Source organism: Leucoraja erinacea, chromosome 26, assembly GCF_028641065.1.
Source record: "Leucoraja erinacea ecotype New England chromosome 26, Leri_hhj_1, whole genome shotgun sequence".
Classification (NCBI taxonomy): domain Eukaryota; kingdom Metazoa; phylum Chordata; class Chondrichthyes; order Rajiformes; family Rajidae; genus Leucoraja; species Leucoraja erinaceus.
In genome coordinates, this window is record NC_073402.1 from 24,419,308 (window position 1) to 24,442,278 (window position 22,971).

A 22,971-nucleotide genomic window follows, 5' to 3' on the forward strand; every position below is an offset into this window, starting at 1 on the left:
ATAGCATATTCAACATAAAGCATCCCACTTTGTGTCACTGTGACTGAGCAAAATGAGGCATTAGAATGCATCACCGAAGGTTAGTCAGAGGAGATGCCCCTGGGATACAAAGATGGCCAGATAAGGAGAGGAGAGGGTGTCTGAAGAAGGGTCTCGATTTAATGTCACCCATTCCTTCTCTGCAGAGATCCTGCTGAGTTACTCTAGCATTTTGTGTCTATCTTTGAGAGGAGACGGATGTCAGTTCGTGGGAAATTCTCCAGTACTCCCAAACTATGTGGATCAGGTGGGCCAGAAACTGGAGCAAGTGAGATCTTGGTATCAGAAGATATCGGTTAGCAATGGGGAAACGTCAAGGAATGATTTAAAGTGGAACTTCTAAATTGGTAGGGAGCTTACTTCAGTGGGATTTTTCTCGGATAACATGGAATCAGATATATTCTAATGAGAAAACTTGAGATTTTTGTGGAATTAAAAATAAATCAAAGTCAGGGGTAGAAACGAGGAACCACAGATTCTGGTTCACAAAGTGGTGGAATGACTCAGCAGGTCAGGCAGCATCGCTGGAGAACACGGATAGGTAATGTTTCGGGTCGGGACTCTTCTTCACACCCAATTTGAAATAGTTGCTAATCCTAAATATCACCAATCTATGTTCACCAACATCAGGGGTCTTGCCCTTACGGAAGGTGGGGGAATAAAATGAAATGACTGTGATTACACATAACAGAAGAATTCATCAAGTGATAGCAAGGTGAAAGATAACGAGTTGAGAGATGTACAAGAGCCCTCACAGCCTCTGACAACCCTATGATCTCAGTCTCTGAGGACGATGCCTATACTGGACTTTCTAAGTGGTCCAGCACAATGCCAGAGCATCCTTCAAGAGGGAGAATCCACACAAACAGTTCACCCCAGGTAAGATAGCTGGTGGAGTCCTAATGGCCAGTGATTCAAGTATCCAAGGGCATCCTCAATGTCTTGCTTCTGGCATCCGAGGTCCCCACCTGGTCCAAAAAAGGATCTCCTCTGCAAGTATTGGGGCGGGGGTTGGAACGAGAGCCCATCTCCAGACTGCTGGCGGCGGCTCGCCACTGGCGAGATAAGAAGGGAGTAGCGAGTCTTTGTCCGCACCCACGATAGACACAAAATGCTGGAGTAACTCAGCGGGACAGGCAGCATCTCTGGAGAGAAGGAACGGGTCGAGACCCTTCTTCAGACTTTGTCCGCACTCACACGGGGATGCACCCTGTCCCACTGAGTTACTCCAGCATTCTGCGTCTATCTCTGGTCCAGTGTGTGTGGGACATGCTTTCGGTGGAGAAAAAAAAAATCGGACACGGAACGGCGATTCTGCACCACAGTTTAATAGTGCCTATTGCATTTCACGGCGAGAGGCTCTTTGTCGTTTCATGAAAGCGGACGGATGCAGTTCTGTGCAGTGATGTCCCTCTACCCCCAACATTAACACTACGCCCCCTCCCCTCCCCTCCTCAAGGCCAATGAAACAGCACAATTCAAAATACGGAAGTGAAGTCACCTCCCATCTCTGATTTGTTACCGAATATCGAGATCCCTTTCCTGTCACAATATTGAAACTTTATGTTACACGCAAGGACGGGCAGAGAGGTGGCTGGTTTGGGATTTTCATCTTGAAAGGGTAAAATAAAAAAGTTACATGTTTCTGTTTGCCAAATGCGGCGCCTCCCCTCTCCTGATTTGAATGAATTCGTGGGAAATAACATGTTCACTTTTTCTGTTTCTAGCAAGAAGGATCGCTTCTGCTTTGCAGAGTCCCCCCCGGTCCCGACCCGAAACGCCGCCTCTACATATACTCCAGGGCAGTCTGCCTGAGCCGCTGACTTACTCCAGCACTCTGTGCTCTCCGCTAGATCTCAGCATCTCCAGTTCTTTGTGTCCTTGCGGTGTGATTGATTGCTTGCTTGTTCTGTGAGACCATTGCCCGCTCACTTGTTCGCGAATCCTGCTCCATCCTGAATGAGAACAGACGTTTTGTTTGTGGGGTGAGACCTTTGCCTGAAGTGGCGTCGCTTTGTTTGCGGCGATACTTTGTGTTGTGAACTTGGAATAGTGTAACGTTTTGTGCGGGAATGTAGCGAGCGCTGGGCTCGCTGTGTTCCAAATGCTGTTGCAATGTGTCTGGGGGCGGCTGAAACTGACCGGAGCTCATTCACTGAGTAACTCCCCGACACTTTGTGTCTATCTGCGGCATAGACCAGCAGTATATATATATACCAAGAGGAACTGCCCAGACCACCCATCTCCTCTCGTCCTCCCTCCGAGTCGAAGCTCTGACCCCCTCCTGCAGAATAAGACAACTCAAACAGCCATGATGTGTGGAAAGGAACAGCAGATGCTGGATCATATCAGAAAGTGCTGGAGTAACTCAGCGGGTCAGACAGCATCTCTGGAGAAAAAGGATGGATGATGTTTCGGATCACCCATCCCTTTTCTCCAGAGATGCTGCCTGGTTCACTGAGTTACTCCAGCACTTCGTGTCTATCTTCAATCAGCCATTGAATGGTGGAGCTGGCAAAGGGCCGATCATTTGCTTCAAATTCTTGTATCATTTTGAATAGAATTGTTCTCCTCTCTATATTGTATACCAAGCTATATTGTAACCGGTTTAAAAATCAACATCACATTTGTGTCTCCCGATACCACTGATTGTTCGGGTTTGAATGCATTCCGAGAATCGCTTTCCTCCCCATGAGATACATTACGTGGGAAACCTTCTGGAGGGAGGGGTCCACGAGGAGTTACTGCTCTCAGGATTAAAGGCAAAAGAGTCGCTGTCCACAAATTGATGTCCAATTCGAAGACGAAGCTGGAGTAACTCAGCGGGACAGGCAGCATCCCTGGAGAGAAGGGATGGGTGACGTTTTTCGGGTCGACACCCTTCTTCAGATCCGAAACGTCACCCATTCATTCCTTCTCTCCTGAGATGCTGCCTGTCCCGCTGAGTTACTCCAGCTTTTTGTGTCTATCTTGATGTCCAATTCCTTCTGTTTCCCTTCTTTGCATAAAGGCAGGCACAGACTGTTGGCTTTCGGAAGCTTGACCACTCAGTGGAAGGAGGAAGATCTTGAACATTCGATATTTGAAGAGGTAAGGACGTGGAAGTGTTCTGTAGACTCTTTCAATCCTCATTTCCTCCAGCCTACCTCCCCCCCCCCTCTCTTTTCTCAGATCCCCCCCATCCCCCTCTCTCTCCCTCGGATCTGCCCCATTCTGACATCAACACTTGTGTAAGAAGGAACTGCAGATGCTGGTTTACACTGAAGATGGACACAAAGTGCTGGAGTAACTGGGTCAGGCAGCATCTCTGGAGAAACGGAATAGGTGACGTTTCGGGTGGAGACCCTTCATCAGACCCTTCAGCACTTTCGAAGAATAATAATTCAACAGCTCTCCCACTATCCACTCTTAGATATTTCATTAAGTTAACACTTAAAGAGGGAATGCATAATCATTGCTTGTGAAAACTCCAGGTTTTAAAAATTGAGAGCAAATAGTCACTGACTTACACAGCATGGAAATAGGCCCTTCAATCCAATTCAGACATGCCAACCAATTGTCCCAATGGATCTAATCACAATCTGACCATAATCCTCCAAACTTTCTCCACCCATGTATCTGTCCCAAGTTTCTTTCTAAAAAGTTGTAAATTTGCCACCTCTATCCCTTCCTCTGGTAGATTGTTACAAATCCCCTACCGCCCACTGCATGGGTTAAACCTGGTCTTGGGTCCCCTTTAAATCTTTCCCCTCTTACCTTAAACACAGGGGAAAGACTGGCTATTCCTCTAATCTCTCTCTATATATATATTTCAAGTAGGCTTGGGTTGAAGCAAACTATTTTCTCTGGGGGAAATCCAGAGTGATCTTTATAAATCAGGCTATGTACCACTGAAGTCATGAGCAGCTTTTCAGACAAAGTGATAAATAGAAATTCCCTTTTCTGAATCATTGTGGATGCTCGGAGTTAGTTATAACAGACTGCGGGATGTAGTTTTTTACCTGTCATGTCAAAGTTTGCAGCATGCCTGGAAGTCAGAAGGTGTAATTAATAGACAGGATGATTGTGACAAAATGCAGGATTATGTTAATAAACATGCAGATCAGTTGAGTAATGGACATCATTTTTGGTAAGTGAGAGATCATGAGTTCATTTAATAGGAGTAGAATTAGGCCATTCGGCCCATCAAGTCTACTCTGCCATTCAATCATAGCAGATCTATCTCTCCCTCCCAACCTCATTCTCCTGTCTTCTCCTCATAACCTCTGACACCTGTACCAATAAAAAATCTATCTAACTCTGCCTTAAAAATATCCACTGACTTGGCCTCTACAGCCTTCTGTGGCAAAGAATGCCACAGATTCATCACCCTCTGACTAAAGACATTTCTCCTAATCTCCTTCCTAAAAGAACATCCTTTCATTCTAAGGCTATGACTTCTAGTCTGAGACTCTCCCACATGCACTCTATCCAAGCCATTGGATAGATACAGGGACCACCACCAATTTTCCAGCAGTCTTGGTTCCAAAGCCTTTCTGGATTATCCATATTGCCAGACAATCAGAGGTCACGGCCTCCTAGAGGGGTCGATCGGAATCAGAACAGTACGCCTATGCTGCCGGGGACCCGAGATATAGGCCTTGGGAGTCTGCTATGGGAGGGGATCTGCTTCATTTATAATGAAAAAACAAAGTACTGCATTCGGGTAGTATCCCTGGAAGACATGGATTCAATAGACAACAGACAATAGGTGCAACAGTAGGCCATTCGGCCCTTCGAGCCAGCACCACCATTCAATGTGATCATGGCTGATCATCCACATCAGTACCCCGTTCCTGCCTTCTCCCCGTATCCCCTGACTCCGCTATCTTTAAGAGCCCTATCTAGCTCTCTCTTGAACGTATCCAGAGAACCGGCCTCCACCGCTCTCTGAGGCAGAGAATTCCACAGACACACAATGAGAAAAAGTGTTTCCTCGTCTCTGTTCTAAATGGCTTACCCCTTATTCTTAAACTGTGGCCATTGGTTCGGGACTCCCCCAACATCGGGAACATGTTTCCTGCCTCTAGCGTGGCTGATCATCCACATCAGTACCCCGTTTCTGCCTTCTCCCTGTATCCCCTGACAATCTTATATGTTTCAATAAGATACCCTCTCATCCTTCTAAACTCCAGAGTGTACAAGCCCAGCCGCTACATTCTCTCAGCATATGACAGTCCCGCCATCCCGGGAATTAACTTTGTAAACCTACGCTGCACTCCCTCAATAGCAAGAATGTCCTTCCTCAAATTAGGGGACCAAAACTGCACACAGTACCCCAGGTGTGGTCCAGGCATGGTTTGCATCATTTCGGATTGGGACCCTCCTTCATGGTCCATCACCCGAAATGTCACCTATTCATGTCCTCCAGAGATGCTGTCTTGGAGATGCTGAGTTACTCCGGCACTTTGTGTTTTGCCATTCTAATCATTTGCATCACTTTCATTCACCCTTTCCTCTTCCCTGCAGATTTGACTGGACTGGCAATGACGGCACTACCAGGGGGTGGGCCACGGATCCCTGGCCTCCACTCGCTCCCCGTCGCCCCTGTCCACCCCGCTGCCCCGTCCATCCCCCCACAGCAGCCACAGAGTGCCCTGCGTGAGATCACCTGCGTCACCCTTTGTAAGGTTGGTCAGGAGACTGTTCAGGACATCGTGGCTCGCACAATGGACATCTTCCACATGCTGCGGGCAACACAGGTAATTGCTTCATGCCCTTAGGGTCAAAGGAATCAGGGGGAATGGGGAGAAAGCAGGAACGGGGTACTGAATTTGGATGATCAGCCATGATCATACTGAATGGCGGTGTAATGGCAATTTCAAACTTTTCCGATGTCCAACTTTCCGTTGCCATTACTGCACGGGTGGTGGAAATGATCTTACGCAGACAAGAAAAAAATGATCTTTAGTATTCAGTATTTACCTTAATGTCATTTTAACTGGGTACTTACATACACAGATGAAACAAAAAACATTGTTTCTCAATCAGTTGCCAGTCTTCCAGTCGTTATTGGTTCTTTCGTGAAGTAGTTTTACAAACAAAAAATGAACATGCCAGATCCTCTTTATTCTTATACGAATTGTAGCTTTCCGTTCTTACTATCCGGTAAGAACTGTTTTCTCTCCAAATCCCATGGCTGGTCTGGTCAGACCCTCTCCCTCTATCACACCCATCTACGTATCAAATGCCCATCCCCAAGTGTTCAAAATGATACTGCTAGAAATCTCTAGACAAAATAATATAATATGCTAACAGTAACTAGCCTCAGCATGAAAGGCTCCCACAGGTGGCGTTGGCTCGAAGGGCTGAATGGGATACTCCTACACCTATTTTCTACGTTTCTATGTAACTGCCTCTCACCAGCGCTCTCGTCAAACCCATGATTTTCTTTTTTGTTGGAAAAAATACGTTATTTAATCATGGGATGTGGTTTCTGCTAGAGATATATTAGAGTCATACAGCATGGAAACAGGCCCTTCAACCCAACTTGCCCACACCGGCCAACATGTCCCTTCCACACTAGTCCCACCTGCCTGCGATTGGCCCATATCCCTTTAAACCTGTCCTATCCATGTACCTGTCTAATTGTTTCTTAAACGTTGCAATTGCCCCAGCCTCAACTACCTCCATTGGCGGCTCGTTCCATACACCCACCATCTTTTGTGTGAAATATTGTCCGCCCATGATCTCCCCTGAATTGTGGGAGCAGTTCATTAGACGTAGAGGCAGAATGAGGCCATTCGGCCCATCGAGCCCATTAACCAGTATAGTGGCACTGTTCGCAGCGGTAGAGCTGCTGCCGTATAGTGCCAGAGACCCGGGTTCAATCCTGACTACGGGTGTTGTCTGTACAAAGTTTGTACATTCTCCCTGTGACCATGTAGGTTTTCCCTGGGTGCTCCAGTTTCCTCCCAAGACATCAGCTTTGTAGGTTAATTGGCTTCTGTAACTTATCCCTAGTGTGTAGATAGAACAAGTGCACAGGTGATCGTTGGTCGGCACGGACCCTGTGGGCCGAAGGGCCTATTTCAGTCTATCTCTAAACTGAACTAAACACCGCATCTGCTCCACCATTATCAAATGGTGATCAATGGCTGATCATGGCTGATCAATTTTTCCCGCATTCTCCCATTCTCCTGGCTTCTCCCTGTAACCTTTGACGTCCTTACTAATCGAGAACCCACACCATCCACTTTAAATTACTGCTGGTAAAACCTTTCCTTTCAAACCCAAAATATCGGCACAAGAATGTTCCTGCGTGTTGCTTGATCAATCAGTGGGGTGTGACAATGGGACAGCAGCTTAATTTGTGCACATCAATGTATTGCAGGGATCTTAGTAAAAACTTTATATTTTTTGACAAGGGCTTTGGTACTAATCAAATATTGCTATTAATTGTAAAATGAGAGAGGCTTTCAAAGGTAATGTGATTAAAATCATCGTGCAATCTGGCTGAATGATTTGGCTTGAGAGACCAGTAATGGTCAGGTTAGAACTAGTGTACAGTGATCGCTGGTCGCCGCTGACTCATGGACTGTTTGCACGCTGTATCTCCAAAACTAAAAGTAAAAACCCAACTAAATTATTTTACGTTCTCCTGAGAGGGCAGCAAATGCAGTTTGAAGTAGCTGAAGAAGGGACCCAACACAAAACGTCACCCATCCATTTTCTCCAGAGATGCTGCCTGGCCCGCTGAGTTACTCCAGCATTTTGTGTCCCTTTGTTGTAAGCCAGGATCTGCAGTTCCTTTTTATTACAAGGAGCCTCCTTCCAGCTTACGCTCTGAGACTTGGGGGAGGGGGGTGGTGGGGGGGGGGGGGGGGGGGGGGGGGGGGAGGGAGGGGGGGAAGTGTTGCTCATACAGCCACAGCTGTGCATCTTTATCAGAGCTATTAAAATTGGAGGCTGCAGCAGTATTTCCTGCTGAAAGTCAGGAGCAAGAGGGTTTTTTTACACAAACACAGTAAATGCATAATTGCTCTGCCAACACCTGGCATGAAGTAGACATGTGGTCTCCTAATGGTGCAATGACTGAGCCACACTGGTCACAAAGGATTTGGATAACTTAAGTCTTGATAAGTGATTGGACTTTGCAACTGGTCTGGACAAATAATATTTAAGTCGACCTGTGGATCCAGCTCCCCGGAGCAGAAGTTGGAAACATTGGCCCCAACTGTAACTGTTATCATTATTATGACTTCATTGAGTTATAGTCATACAGCACGGATACAGCCCTTTGGCCCAACTAGTCCATGCCAATCTAGATGCCCCACCTCAGCTACACCCATTTGCCTGCATTTGGCCCATATCCCTCTAAACCTTCCCTGCCCATGCACTGGTCCAAGTGCATTTTAAAACGCTGTTATAAAAACCTTTCAATTCTATTATAGTATCTTAAAACCAGGGGCCACACTTTAAGAATAAGTGGTAAGCCATTTAGAACGGAGATGAGCAAAATATTTTTCACACAGAGGATTGTGAATCTGTGGAATTCTCTGCCTCAGAAGGCGGTGGAGGCTAATTTTTTGGATGCTTTCATAGAGCTCTTAAAGATAGCGGAGTCAGGAGATATGGGGAGAAGGCAGGAAAGGGGTACTGATTGTGGATGATCAGCCATGATCACAGTGAATGGCGGTGCTGGCTTGAAGGGCCAAATGGCCATCTCCTTCACCTATTGTCTATTGTCTAAATGCTGTTTTAGACATTGATAATACCACATTTGGAGGACTGTGGACAATTTTGGTCACCCTGCTGGAGGATGGGTGTCATTACACTGGATAAACTGGGCAAGGTGCAAAAAGCATTTACATGGATGTACTGGGTTTGGTTCATTGAAATGTAGATAAGATTTTGGGCTGCAATTTGGAGCTAATTTAGGACATGACGTGGTGGGTGTAGCGTGTTTGTGAGAAATCATTTTGGACCTATAATTTCCAAAGTCATATATTGTCTTTCCGTTGACTGGTTAGCTTACAACAAAAGCTTTTCATTCACTGTACCTCGGCACACCTGAAGATAAACTAAACTGAAACATAGTATTCCACACTGGGAGTTTTGCCTATCTTGGGTCCGAGACTGTCTTGGAATAACTAGTCGCTTGATACAATTACTTCTGTGAAAAGTTGCATACTATGTCTCCGCCTCTTCCTTTCTTCCCCCCCCGACATCAGTCTGAAGAAGGGTCTTGACCCGAAACATTGCCTGTTCCTTCGTTCCATAGATGCTGCCTCACCCGCTGAGTTTCTCCAGCATTTTTGTCATACTGAAAGGCGATGTCAATTTGGTCTTGTGTTAGTCAGCAACTCTTGTATTGGCTTGGTCTCTATGGTACAAGCAACACCACCCACTTGCCAAGGGAGCTGGGATAGGGATGAGGAATGAGCTACCGTTTCATAATCACTCTAGAGACGCCCCCTCCTTACTGCATCTTGGAGAGATCTCCCTCGCGCTGTTTCAGCCACGTATGCATCCCGCTGCAGAAGGAGGTTACTGTGAACTGGATGGATTTGTATTACAGCCTGATAGCTTCGCGATCTCTTTACTGATGCCGGTCTTTTTATTGCATAAGGACCACCTCGCATAATCAGGACAGAATTGTTGCAGAAACGATAAAATATTTGCACGGTTGATAATACATGAGGTAGTTATAAATATATGTGGGGGGGAAAAGGAACAGGTGGAGCAGTTTGCTGGGAACGGGAGATTGCTGGAGCTCTTTAAAAATCACACAAGGATTTGATATTAAAAATTATGAACGGATTTGATAGGGTAGATGTATGGAAGTTTTTTTTCCCCACTTCTAAGATTGTCACGATTCAAAGGGATAAGGAATAGAGGTTTTGCTTTTTCTCTCAGTGGTCAGAAAAAAGAACTGGCCAATAGTGTAGTTCCATAGAAGAGGAAGTCAGGCAAGTGGAGGGAGGGCGGGGGAGGAGAAAGAGTTAGCATGAGTGGTGAAGAGGTGGGTTAAAGTAAGACTGGAAGAAAGCCCATAAAGGGATAAACAATGGAGTTGTGGCAAATCAGTGGTTAGTTTCAGTGCTGCAGGTTCTTCTGGACTGGTATGACTTCATGACTTTTAGTTTAGTATAGAGATACGGTGCGGAAAAAGGCACTTCGGCCCAACGGGTCCACACCGACCAGCAATCCCCGCACATTAACACCATCCTACACCAACCGGGGACAATGTTAACATCTATACCAAGTCAATTAACCTACAAACCTGTACGTCTTTGGTATGTGTGAGGAAATCAAAGATCTTGGAAAAAACCCCACGCAGGTCACGGGGAGAACGTGCAAACTCCGTACAGACAGCACCCGTAGTCATTAAGGATCAAACCCGGGTCTCCGGCACTGTAAGGCAGCAGCTCTACTGCTGCACCACCATGCCGGCACTAAAATATCCACAGCCTTCTGTGGCAAAGAATGCCACTGCAATGATTATTTATTGATCTTTTATCTATTAACCCATGGGGTCTCGGGGAGAACGTGCAAACTCCACATACTCAGCGGCAGGGGTGAGGATTGAGGCCAGGCCTCTGCTTTGGTTCAGAGGAATTCCCTCCTTAGCGCTCTCTCTCTGGTGCATTCTCTTTTAGGACACTCTTTTAAAATTGACTATGTTCCTATTCTATTACCATTTAACATGCTATCAAACATTGTTTGCCCTAGGACTTAGAATAGACCATTCAGCCCTTTGAGTTGATTCTATCATTGGATTTTGGTTGATACTGCCTCCACACCATTTCTAATTTCTCCCGTACTCTTTCATGCCTCTTGTGTCTAGAAATCTCATTACCCGCCTTAAATAGACACAACAATGTCAATATTTCACTCCCAATACCATTCACTTCAATTTTGTACACTATCCTTTATCAAGGCCTTCTGAAAATCTGAATGCACTGCATTTACTAGTTCTCCCTTATCTATTTAAAAAAAACCTCCAATAGATTTGTCAAACACAATTTCCCTTTCACAAATCCATGGTGACTCTGTTTAATCAAACAGTTTTTTAAGTGTCCTGCTTTCATAGCCTTGCAATAGACTTCAATATTTTTCTCACTAGGGCAGCACAGAGATAGTTGATGCTTTACAACACCAGAGACCTGGGTTTGTTCCTGACTACGGGTGCTGTCTGTACAAAGTTTTACATTCTCCCCACGACCACGTGGGTTTCCTCCGGGTGCTCCGGTTTCCTCCAAGCTCCAAGGACGTACCGGTTTGTAGGTTAATTGGCTTCTGTAAATTGTAGAAAATTGTCCCTGGTGTGTGGAGTGATCGCAGGTCATTGTTGACTCGGTGGGCCGAAGATCCTGTTTCCACTCCGTATCTAAAGTCTAAAGATATCTGGCTATATGGTGTGTAGTTCCTTATTTTTTCTCAAAAAAAGGAGTTTACATCTGCTCATTTTGGATGATGTCACTGTCTCCATGGTTACCTCTTTTAGTTCTCTGCAATAAGGCTGTGGGGATTTATCACATTCTAGTCTCACATTCATTAATTTCTCCTGTAGTAATTTTCTACCGATATTAATTTCCTTTTAATTTCTTTTCATTAGACTCTTGGTTCCTTAGTATTTCTGGTTATTTGTGCCCTCTGGTGAAGACAGAATTAAAGTATTAGTTTAATTGCTTTGTGTTCCCCGTTTAATTGTTCCCTTTTTGACTGTAAAGGATCTGCATTTGACTTTGTTAATTTTCCTTTGTACTTATGCACACTAATAGTCTACGCCAATAATCATTGCCAGATTCATACACTTGTACTCCACTTTTGATCCCTTAATCAACCATGACAGGTACATGGGATAGGAAAGGTTTCGAGGGATATGGACCAAATGGACTTGCTTAGATGGGTCATCTTGGTCAGCATGGACGTGATGGGCCAAAGGGCCTGTTTTCCCGCTGTATGACTCAATGTATTTTCGTCTATTTTTGTTGCATTCTGAATCGTCCCCAATCCTCATATTTGCTATTTTTTTTAATGACAACTTTGACCATAAATGTAATCCTATAATTTATGTTAGTAATTGTGTGGGTGGCTTTTATTGCAGTAATTGGAGAAGGAAGGTGAAAGCTGCTGATCCTGCATTGTCACCTGAAGTCTAGCCATCATTATGATTTTCAATGAAGCTCCTTAATTCATTGTAGCCACCTCAATCATACAGTTTCCTTGGTTAGTTTTAGAACCACTTGTGTTTTGGCTAGAGCTACTTTTCTCGTGTTCCCCATGTTGGGGGAGTCCAGAACCAGGGGTCACAGTTTAAGAATAAGGGGTAGTTGGCCATTTAGGACTGAGATGAGGAAAAACCTCTTCAGCCAGAGAGTTGTGAATCTGTGGAATTCTCTGCCACAGAAGGCAGTGGAGGCCAATTCACTGGACGTATTAAAGAGAGAGTTTGATATAGCTCTTAGGGCTAACGGAATCAAGGGGGAAAGCAGGAACAGGGTACTGATTCTGAATGATCAGCCATGATCATATTGAATGAAGGTAGACATTCTGAAGGTAGTCTGAAGAAGGGTTTCGGCCTGAAACGTTGCCTAATTCCTTCGCTCCATAGATGCTGCTGCACCCGCTGAGTTTCTCCAGCACATTTGTCTACCTTCGATTTTCCAGCATCTGCAGTTCCTTCTTAAACATCATATTGAATGATCCTACTCCTGCACCTATTTTCTATGTTTCTACGTTGACGAATAACTCCTTGTGGACGGATTGTAATTTACCAATAGACAGACTGATTTGCTTAATATTCCTGGCATGAAAATAGCATGCTCATGATTGTTATGAATGAATAAAACCCTATGACATGTACCTGGGTAGAGGGAAATTCTTAGCTTTGCATACAATGCACAAATATGCAAAAAGTTGCAACTAATAGCGCGCTGACAAGGTCACAAAGTTACAAATATTCATTATGACCCCTTTTTGTTCTCGACGCCCCTACCCCCCCCCACCCCACCCATTAAGCAGGAAAGAACTGCAGATGCTGAAAGAATAGGTTAGGTAAGAACAACCCATTCTTTCTCTCCAGAGATGCTGCCTGTCCCGCTGAGTTACTCCAGGATTTTGTGTCTACCTTCGGGAAAAAATTAAGGCTAGGCTTGTATTGGCTGTGGTCGATTTATATATTTACATCTAAGCGGTGCTGTAATTCGAGTCACCAGCTATTTACGAGCTGCAATATAATCACTAACCACCAGATGACACTGTTCTTTGAACAATCCCAGCTGTTTTCTGGTGCAAGGCTCCAGTGTCCATTTTCATTTAGAAACAAGGGATCTGAGCTTGCTCCTTCAATATAAACCAATCCTTCTTGCACATGAGGGAAAGGACAAAAAACACGAATTCTGGAAAGGTGGGCTAGATATCTAATACAAACTTAAATAATTGGATAAGTAAACTAGGACTAGGGAAGCCAATTCACTGGGTAATACTAATCAACCTCTGACTTGGATGGGAAAGAACTGAAATCTACACCTTTGTTTCTGTGGGTTTTAAAACGTTCTTGGTTTGGGGTTGTCTGTAATACACTCTATTCCTTCATTCCCTCCTTCCTGTTTCTGCCTCAATCCTCCACTTGATTTGACTTTAAACTTTAGAGACACAGTGCAGAAACGGGCCCTTCGGCCCACCGAGTCTGTGCCGTCCAGCGATCACCCTGTACATTAACACCATCCTACACGCTAGGGACAATTTCTGCAACGTACCGAAACCAATTAATTTACAAGCCTGTATGTCTTTGGAGCGCGCGAAGAAACCGTAGATCAAGGAGATAGCGCACAGGGTCACAGGGAGAACATGCAAACTCCGTACAGGTAGCACCCCTAGTCAGGATCAAACGTGGGTCCCTGGTGCTGTAAGTCAGCATCTCCACTGCTCTGCCACTGTGCCAGATTAACAAACAGGAGGAGATGGGCTAGCCTTTCAGATGGGTTCATCCAGTCCCTTTACGTTCACTGAATCAATATCAGCTTGTACTCCCTCTGAGTACTAGTGCAGATATTTTGAAACTGCACCGTTCTGGAAGACATGTTACCTAACGGGACACCACACCCTGACAGAATATGCATCACTTTTAATTGAAGGAGCCACTATTCACTGAGCTGATGTGAAATGTCAATAGACAATAGACTATAGGTGCAGGAGTAGGCCGTTTGGCCCTTCGAGCCAGCACCGCTTGAAGGGCCGAATGTCCTTTAGAACATTTCGAAGGCTTCACAACAGCACTGCACGTTTCTCTAAAACTCTCTTTAAAAGTTTCCACACCTCATAATTTTCAACTGCAGGTTTCACAGAACTATGTTTTGTGGTTTCCATGTGTAACTTTGTACTCCCAAGCATTAGAAGGACAGGCCAGTGAACAGCAATACCCACAGGAGCCATATTGTTCCTGTGAGATGGTTAAAGATATCCTCCAGCCCCAAGCAATAGCCAGGTTTTATAAGGATGATTTGTGTAAGGAATATTACTAATTAAGACCGTGAGTGCAGTTAATGAACGACTGCATATTGGAGAAGTAAGCATATGTCCAATTTGCCCGGTCCTGTGCATTTAAATAAAGTTAGATGATCAGCTCTGCTTGATCGTGGAGCTTTCTAATGTGGTATTCTAATCTAGTATTAACCAAAGATCCTACAGCGAGCAAGATAGATCACTCGACGAAAAAGACATAGTACGGTCATGGGCAGATTCATGGGTAATTTTCAGCCCCATTTCCGTAACCGGCTTCCGTCTCCGCACCAAAGATCCCGTAGCGGAGCAAAGATACTAGTGCGGAGACGGAAGCCGGTTACGGAAACATCCTCGTAAAAATAAAAGTTTTTATTTGGTAAAAATCTTCTCCTCATTTTCAGAATTATAATTTATGAACACAAACTGTTCCCCCGCAACGTTGATTACACTGCGAGTCGGGTCGGGTCGGGTCGGGTTGGGTTACTGAAATGGATGAAAAAAAGGCCCACATTCCGCACCGTTGCGTATTACACGTCAGCCCATTGCATTTAGAAGGAGTGGTCTATCTTGCTCCGCTATAGGATCTTTGGTATTAACCTACAGACCTGCACGTTTTTGGATAGTAGGAGGAAACCGGAGCACATGGAGAAAACCCACATGGTCACGGGGAGAACGTACAAACTCAATACAGCCAGCACCCGTAGTCTGGATCAAAGCTGGGTATCTGGCGCTGTGAGGCAGCAACCACACTGCCTGCTGTGTCACTGTGCTGCCTGTCATACCTAATTCTGTAACTCTTAACTTTTTGTGCCCTGCAAAAGCTATCAATCTCAAATTGAAACATCCTGATGTACCAGATTGAGCAGCACTTTGTGAGGTGGTAAGATTGGTGTGTTGAGGATATCACAGCCCTCACTGTGTGAGGAGATTGTCGGTGTCACTATGACCTATCCAGCTCTAATTATGTAGTTCTGGCCCTCTGAACTAAGAGAATCATTTCTCCCTGCATAATATCAAACATGTGAATTATTATTAAACTTGTGAATTGGATCCACCTTGACTCTCTGTAATCACGAGAACATGAGCAGAGTTTGTAAAACATCTAAATGTAACCCGTTTAGCCCTGGTGTCACATTGAATCCATGTTGAACCACCTCTTAGGTCAATGTGCCCACTGGATTTGCATAGACATTAATTGCAAAAGCTCACATCATTCTGATTGCTCTATCTTTTTTTATTTTCTTCTTTAATTACCAATGCAGTGTCCCAGTTAAACATCCTGTGATTAAAGCAGTCAGGATGTAACTAATTCCTTCAGCACCTGTGACGTGATTTAATTAAGCCGCGATGTTGAAATGTCACTTGCTTTTATTCTGTAAAAGAAAAAATCTTCAAAGCAAAAAAATTGCTCCAAGATATAATAAAAAAAAGTCACAAATGTGTTGATCCTGCAGCAAATCACCCTGTCAGTGTCAACCCTTTGAAAAAGCCATCACATTAGTTCCACTCCCTCTGCTCTTCTCTACACTTCTTCTTCACATCTGTTATTAATTCTCATTTGATCGTTCTCACTAAATTGCTTTCCTCCGACCTTTCAAACTGTGCGCTGCAGACATTTGTGCGTTTAAAAAACAAATCTCCCCTTCTCTCGCGCACTCCCCTTCTCCTGACGCTCACCCTATCGCCAGCCCATCGACTTCTCGACATTTGTCTTACCTCTTTGTCCACTTGTTATTGCCCCTCTTGCCTGCGTACGCAGTTAAGCATTTGTCCTTTGCTATGTGCACTAAACAAACATTTTGCGTTGAATTTCATTTCAATACAAGGTTCAGTAACTGGAAAAAAATTGCAGTAATGGCTGTACTATATTTTACATTCAGTGCCTATAGCTAACTACGAACCTCAACCCATTTCTTATTTTTCACTTCGATGTCTCTTAAATCCCCAGTAACCTACTCCACTTCAATAATCATGGTTGCTCTATTCTCTCCCACTAACTCAAGTTCCTCATTCCTCGTGCCTCTATAGTAGATCTTTGTTCCTTCTCCCTAAGCACAATTGGGGTGAAAAGGTAATGAGGGGGATCTTGTGTATCCTTCTCAAACATTTTAAAACCTATCCTGTGTCTCTTGATATTTCAGTGCACTGAATTGAATTGAATTGAAAGCATGGAAACAGGCACTTCGGCCCAACGAGTCCGCATTTAGTTTCTTTGTCCTCCGAAATATTCCAAATGGAATTTAAACATCGATCTCATGTTCACACTAATTCCATTTTCGCATCCACTCCCTACACATTAGGGGTCAATTACCCAACAAATCTGTACATCTTTGGGATGTGGGAGGAAACTGGAGGAAGCCTGGTGGGGGGGGTCACATGAAGAACCTGCAAACTCCACACAGACAACGTCTGAGGTTAGGTTGGAACCTGGCTCTCTTGATGCTGTGATGCAACAGCTCTACCTGCTGTGCCACTGTATGGAGGGAGAGAAATAGGGAGGGAGAGATGAGGAGTTTGTGGTCCACAATGACTGTGTATGTGTGGGGATGTTATTTATTTCTTGTTGTATTCCACCCCGGTTTCCATGCAGCTGCCAAATGGTGTGACTCAGAACCATGCGGTGTACCAGGAACGGTCCAACAAGCTGCAGGAGCACCTGCGCCAGCTCACCCTGCTCTTCAAGAAGCTGCGGTTGTTGTACGACAAGTGTGGAGAAATGTGCGGGGTGACAGACGTTTCCGTAACAGAGGTAACTAGTCACTTGCGTTTTGTGACAGTCGGCAGATCAATTTCCCCCCTGGGACGAATAAAATTCCATCGTATCGTAATGTAATTAGTGACTTGTTAATTGGTTTTCTCAATGCAGCAGAGGACATCCGAAACAAGTGTAGTATTAGCAAGCACCTCTCTCTTAACTTAATACTGAATTGGGCCAATGTTTTTGAACAGAAAATAGAACAACACAGCACAGGGACACTCTCCTCGGCCAGCAGTGTCTGTGCCGAATATGATGTCAAGACTAATTCTTATCTGCCTGCACGTAATCCATATCCCTCCATTCCCTACATATCCCTGTGTCTATCCAAATGCCTCTAAATACCACTATTGTATCTGCCTCCACCAACATCCCTAGCAGTGTGTTACATCCACCCACCCATCCTTTGTGCAAACACTAATTTGTCCCTCACTGATGCTGCTTCTAATTTTCATCCAGGGAAAAAGATTCTTACTACCTACTCTATCTGTGGCCCTGAGAATTGTGATCTACTCCCATCAGGTCTCCCCTCAATCTCCTTCGTTTATTTCTCTGGTTGGAAGTCTTTGAAATTCTTCCTCAAAGGACGGTGGGATCCGAATCTCTAGCTATTACGATAATGGTAGATATTTATCACTGTATGACATTGGGGAACCATGGGTGGATGGATACTGATTGTTCCCTCAACTCCCCATCAGCCTTGGTCTGAATAAACATGTAGCAGACACAAGGGACTGAGCGGACCACTATGGTAAAAATCCTCTACATCCGTATCTGCAACTCCGTGGATTCCAGGACTCACTTTAATCTTTCAAGGCAAATATTTTTGAGTATTAAGCAACCTAACGTGGGTAATTTCTGTTGAGGTATACATCAACTATGTATATATGTGGAAAATATATTCCTTTCTAAACTTTGCCTGTTATTTTCGGTCCACAGTTGATTCCCTTTGTGGGTGATGAGCCTTTCAGACCTTCAGATCTTCCGAATGTTGGGGGGTTGATAAATACAGAGTACCAAGAAATCCTTGAGGTAATGTATGCGCGTGGAACTTGACCTTGGAATCATCAGTACCTCGCTTCAGTAGGTCGCTGTCTGCAGCCATTTTAATGACCAGGTAGCCCCCACCCTTGCCTTTGCCTGGTCTGGAGGATCAGTGAATTAGAAGCAGCACCAGCAAGGTTTATTTTGCATTGTATGTTGTTGTCACCTGTAACGCAAGACTCTGGCAAAGACGGTGGTAATGGCCATTAACTCAATGAAGTTTAGATGAATACTTTGAATGGCAACAGATTGCAGGAGAATGAAAAAAGAACAGGACAGTGAGCTTAGAGTCATACAATGTGGAAACAGGCCAATCGGCCCAACTTGCCCACACCAGCCAACATTCCCATCCATACTAGTCCCACCTGCCTGCATTTGGCTCATATCCCTCTAAACCTGTCCTATCCATGTACCTGTCTAAATGTTATCTAATAGAACCTGCCTCAACTACCTCCTTCGGCAGCTCGTTCCATACACCTACCACACTTTGCGTGAAAATGTTACCCCTCAGATTCCTATTAAATCTTCCCCCCACCCCTCAAGTCAAGTCAAGTAAGTCAAGTTTATTTGTCACATACACAAATACGAGATGTGCAGTGAAATGAAAAGTGGCAATGCTCGTGGACTTTGTGCACAAAGACAAACAAACAAACCAAACAAACAAACTACAAACAGAATGTAACAGAATCACGTATTATTTTCCATATTAAATATTGTATGCGGAAGGAAATGTATGAGACGGTTGTATGAGACGGTTCACCAGACTGATTCCTGGGATGTCAGGACTGTCTTATGAAGAAAGACTGGATAGACTTGGTTTATACTCTCTCGAATTTAGGAGATTGAGAGGGGATCTTATAGAAACTTACAAAATTCTTAAGGGGTTGGACAGGCTAGATGCAGGAAGATTGTTCCCGATGTTAGGGAAGTCCAGGACAAGGGGTCACAGCTTAAGGATCAGGGGGAAATCCTTTAAAACCGAGATGAGAAGAACTTTTTTCACATAGAGAGTGGTGAATCTCTGGAACTCTCTGCCACAGAGGGTAGTTGAGGCCAGTTCATTGGCTATATTTAAGAGGGAGTTAGATGTGGCCCTTGTGGCTAAGGGGATTAGGGGGTATGGAGAGAAGGCAGGTACGGGATACTGAGTTGGATGATCAGCCATGATCATATTGAATGGCGGTGCAGGCTCGAAGGGCCGAATGGCCTACTCCTGCACCTAATTTCTATGTTTCTATGTTTCTATGAAAAAGGGAAAAAAACAGCAATTAAAAAAAAAAAGCAGTGGAGTCTGGTGAGGTGAGACCCTCACCTTAAACCTATTAATTGGGTAACTCTACCAAAAACCCCCAGCACAGCAATAATAGCTCTGTAGCTCCCGTTCATGCTGTGTCTAGTAATGATTCTGGTTGTGTGGTTTAGGTGAAGTCCCGGATGGACATTAATGGCAACTTAAAATACAGGGACCCCAACTAACTTGTGGTTTACAGAAAGTTTCTTAGAAATGAGGATGGATTGACCTAAAATCTAGCATCTGCAAACTTTTTGCTTGGTCTCCCAACAAATGAGCTAGTGTGTGCGAAGGAACGGCAGATGCTGGTTTATACCAAGAAAATAGACAAAACGCTGGAGTAACTCACCGGGTCAGGCAGCGACTCTGGAGAAAACGAATTAGGTGACATTTCAGGTCGGAACCCTTCAGTATCTTCAACCCATCTAATAAATAAGCTGGTGTCACCTAAACATTGCACTCAAATTAAATGGCATTAGGCAACCCTGCAAATGAGGCAAAGCCTTGGGTAAATGTAAACAAATAATCCTGACACTAATTTAAACAGAGGGAGATTTTGGATTTGTCCTGGCCAATACTTGCCTTACAATTAACACTTAATACAATAGTGCAATAATTGTATGTGGGACCCGACAAAAAGCTAATTAGATAGACACAAAATGCTTCTTCTGAAGAAGGGTCTTGACCCAAAATGTCACCCATCCCTTATCTCCAGAGATGCTGCCTGTCTTGCTGGGTTATGTCAGCATTTTGTGTCTATCTCTGATGTAAACCAGAACACACAAAACAAATGTGATTGTTATTTTGTAATGTTTTTATTATTGAGATTCACATTTTTGTTCACTGAGTATTATGTTTACACATCTGTTGTGCTGCTGCAAGTAAGAATTTCATTGTTCTGTTTAGGGACATATACGACAATAAAACACTCTTCACTAATATTCAGTGGCATTTCCATTAAAATGCATGTTGGGACATCCCTTTGGGTTGTGGTAGGCACCCATGGGGTACACCGTCTCCTCAGTTTGCATCCCCTTCCATTTCCTTTCATCATCCGACCAAGGTCTGTACCTGGACAAATAAAGTCTCTGTTCCAGGTCAATTTGAGAATGACAGCGAACTATTGTATTGAGCTACTGGGGGTGGCATGGAGGTACATGGAGGTAAAGTTGCTGCCTTGCAGCGCCAGAGAACCGGGTACGATCCTGACTATGGGCGCTGTCTGTACAGAGTTTGTACGTTCTCCCTGTGACCACGTGGGTTTTCTCCGGGTGCTCCAGTTTCCTCCCACATTCCAAAGACCTACAGGTTTGTAGGTTAATTGGCTTCAATACAATTGTAAATTGTCCCCAATGTGTAGGATCGTGCTGGTGTACGGGGTGATCGCTGGTCAGTACGGACTCGGTGGGCCGAATGGCCGATTTTCAAGCTGTATCTCTAAAGTCTAAAGGCTACTGGAGTGCATGTATTAAACTATGGCAGGTCAGGCTATATTTTGCTATTTGGCCTTGCTAAAATGCCTTGATGCCCACTTGCATTGGACCTTGTACAATTTATGTAAAAGGTTGCTCATTAGGTTTTTTGGTTTTCCGTTTTAAATGCCAAATAATTCCCCAATTGATGGTTAATTCATGCTTGAAAACCAACTGCAAATAATCAGTAAAAAGGTCAGTGTAGTCATCTAAGTGGAAATAAAGTTCCAAATATTACTCGGTCTCATTGTTGGTGCATGGGGGTGGCTGTTGGAATGAAACCGTGCATTCCAGGTTCATGTGGATTCAAGAACAACAAATGCAACATAGGATATGAAATGGATTTTTAGTTTAGTTCAGAGTTTAGATTCAATAAAATTGTCATTGTCAGTGTACAGTACAGAGACAACGAAATGCATTTAGGCCGACCCTTTGTGGCCCAAATAAATAAGAGTCCATGGCGACCAGCAGTAGAGTGACCGGCCGGAAAGAAGCTGTACACAGTCCTAGCGCATTATCCTTTGACACACAATGCCTAGGACAATTTACCAGGATCTGAGGAGACAGTCCTTTAGACGCTGATGAGCCAAACGTTCCACCCTCCGTCCCGTTAATGTGGATGGGGGTGTGCATGTGGATGGGGGTAGTTTAGAAATAAAGTGTGGAAACAGGCCCTTTGTGGCCCACAGAGTCCATGGCGACCAGCAATCCCTGTACTCTAACATTATCCGACACACTAGGACAATTTACAGTCTTTACCAAACACAATTAGCTATAAACACGTACGTCTTTGGAGCATGGAAGGAAACCGGGGCACCCAGGGAAATCCCACACGGTCATGGAGAGAACGTACAAACTCACCAAACAGGCATCACCCATAGTCAGGATCGAACCCGGGTATCTGGCGCTGTATTGCAGCAACTGCACCGTTGCACCACTGTGCCCCCCCCCCCCCCCCCCTCTCCATTGTTTTGCATCAGGAATTTTGTTTAACTAATCAGATAATTAAAGTTGGGATTGCTGGAATCTGTGACTAATGGAAAAGTATTTACAGCTTTTCACGCTCTTCAACATTGTTATTTTACTCTCGTAGAAACTACATCAGAAGAATCAAGAACTGAAGCACATTATGGATCAGCTACGGAGTCTCATATGGGACATCAATTCTATGCTGGCAATGAGGAACTAAACATTGTGAAAATCCCATTTCTGGTTTGCAAAGAGTCCTCTCCATTTAGGATCTGTTAAGCAACGGAGCCCTTGTAGTTTTTTTGTTCCGGTTTTTGCACTGTACATATAACCATTTTCTTAAAGACAAATATTTTTCTACTAGGGAAATTAATTGTAATTCAGTAAATGTGTTTAAAAGTCCCATTATTGTGTTTTTTCTGTGTCCGTGCGTGTGTGTGTGTGTGTGTGTGTGGGGGGGGGGTTAATGTAGAGTTCAATGTGACAGTTCTTGGCCGCATGGGGAAGGTCTGTGGCCAGTGTTACCAACTCTCCGATACTATGCTAGAGCCTCTTGGAATTATGAACCTGCCGCTGCAAGCAACGCCAAGGACACAGTTGGCATTGAAGCGAAATATATGCTTTAAATATGTAAAAATATAGCATGACTTTTGATTATTAAAGCAAATTGAATCTCTGATGTTCCAATGAACAAACCAACGAGTTAAGATCTTGGTGAGTATCGTGGAGTTATTCTATCACAATATGATACGATATAACTTTATCCCAGGAGGGAAATTGATCTGCCAACAGTCATAAAAATACAAAATACATGAAATTAAACTGACGAGTTGGAAGGATTGGGATGTGCAAAGATTTAGCAAAGACTATTCCATCACATTGTATCTGATCAATATCTGATCAATATCTGA

General features: G+C 44.2%; 1 protein-coding gene across 3 annotated transcripts; it reads left to right on the forward strand.

Annotated features, from left to right (window-relative positions):
- The first annotated feature begins 1,532 nt into the window (after positions 1-1,532).
- Positions 1,533-22,463, forward strand: LOC129709841 (mediator of RNA polymerase II transcription subunit 30-like). Of its 3 annotated transcripts, none has more exons than XM_055656452.1 (6): positions 1,533-1,660; positions 3,050-3,129; positions 5,548-5,780; positions 17,120-17,278; positions 18,224-18,316; positions 22,185-22,463. In XM_055656452.1, exons 3-6 carry the CDS (start codon positions 5,565-5,567, stop codon positions 22,278-22,280), a joined length of 564 nt encoding a protein of 187 aa, XP_055512427.1. In that variant the 5' UTR covers positions 1,533-1,660; positions 3,050-3,129; positions 5,548-5,564; the 3' UTR covers positions 22,281-22,463. The 3 variants fall into 3 exon arrangements, with proteins under 3 accessions (XP_055512427.1, XP_055512429.1, XP_055512428.1); XM_055656454.1 differs by having other exon boundaries at positions 1,642-1,660; positions 3,054-3,129; XM_055656453.1 differs by lacking the exon at positions 1,533-1,660 and adding an exon at positions 1,890-2,024.
- Positions 22,464-22,971: the final 508 nt, after the last annotated feature.

Excerpts from the sequence above, each read along its gene's own strand:
- LOC129709841 (XM_055656452.1), top strand. The coding sequence starts at position 5,565 with ATGACGGCACTACCAGGGGGTGGGCCACGGATCCCTGGCCTCCACTCG. Across the intron at positions 17,279-18,223 it reads CAGACGTTTCCGTAACAGAG|TTGATTCCCTTTGTGGGTGA; the intron begins GTAACTAGTCAC and ends TTCGGTCCACAG. Across the intron at positions 18,317-22,184 it reads AGTACCAAGAAATCCTTGAG|AAACTACATCAGAAGAATCA; the intron begins GTAATGTATGCG and ends TTACTCTCGTAG.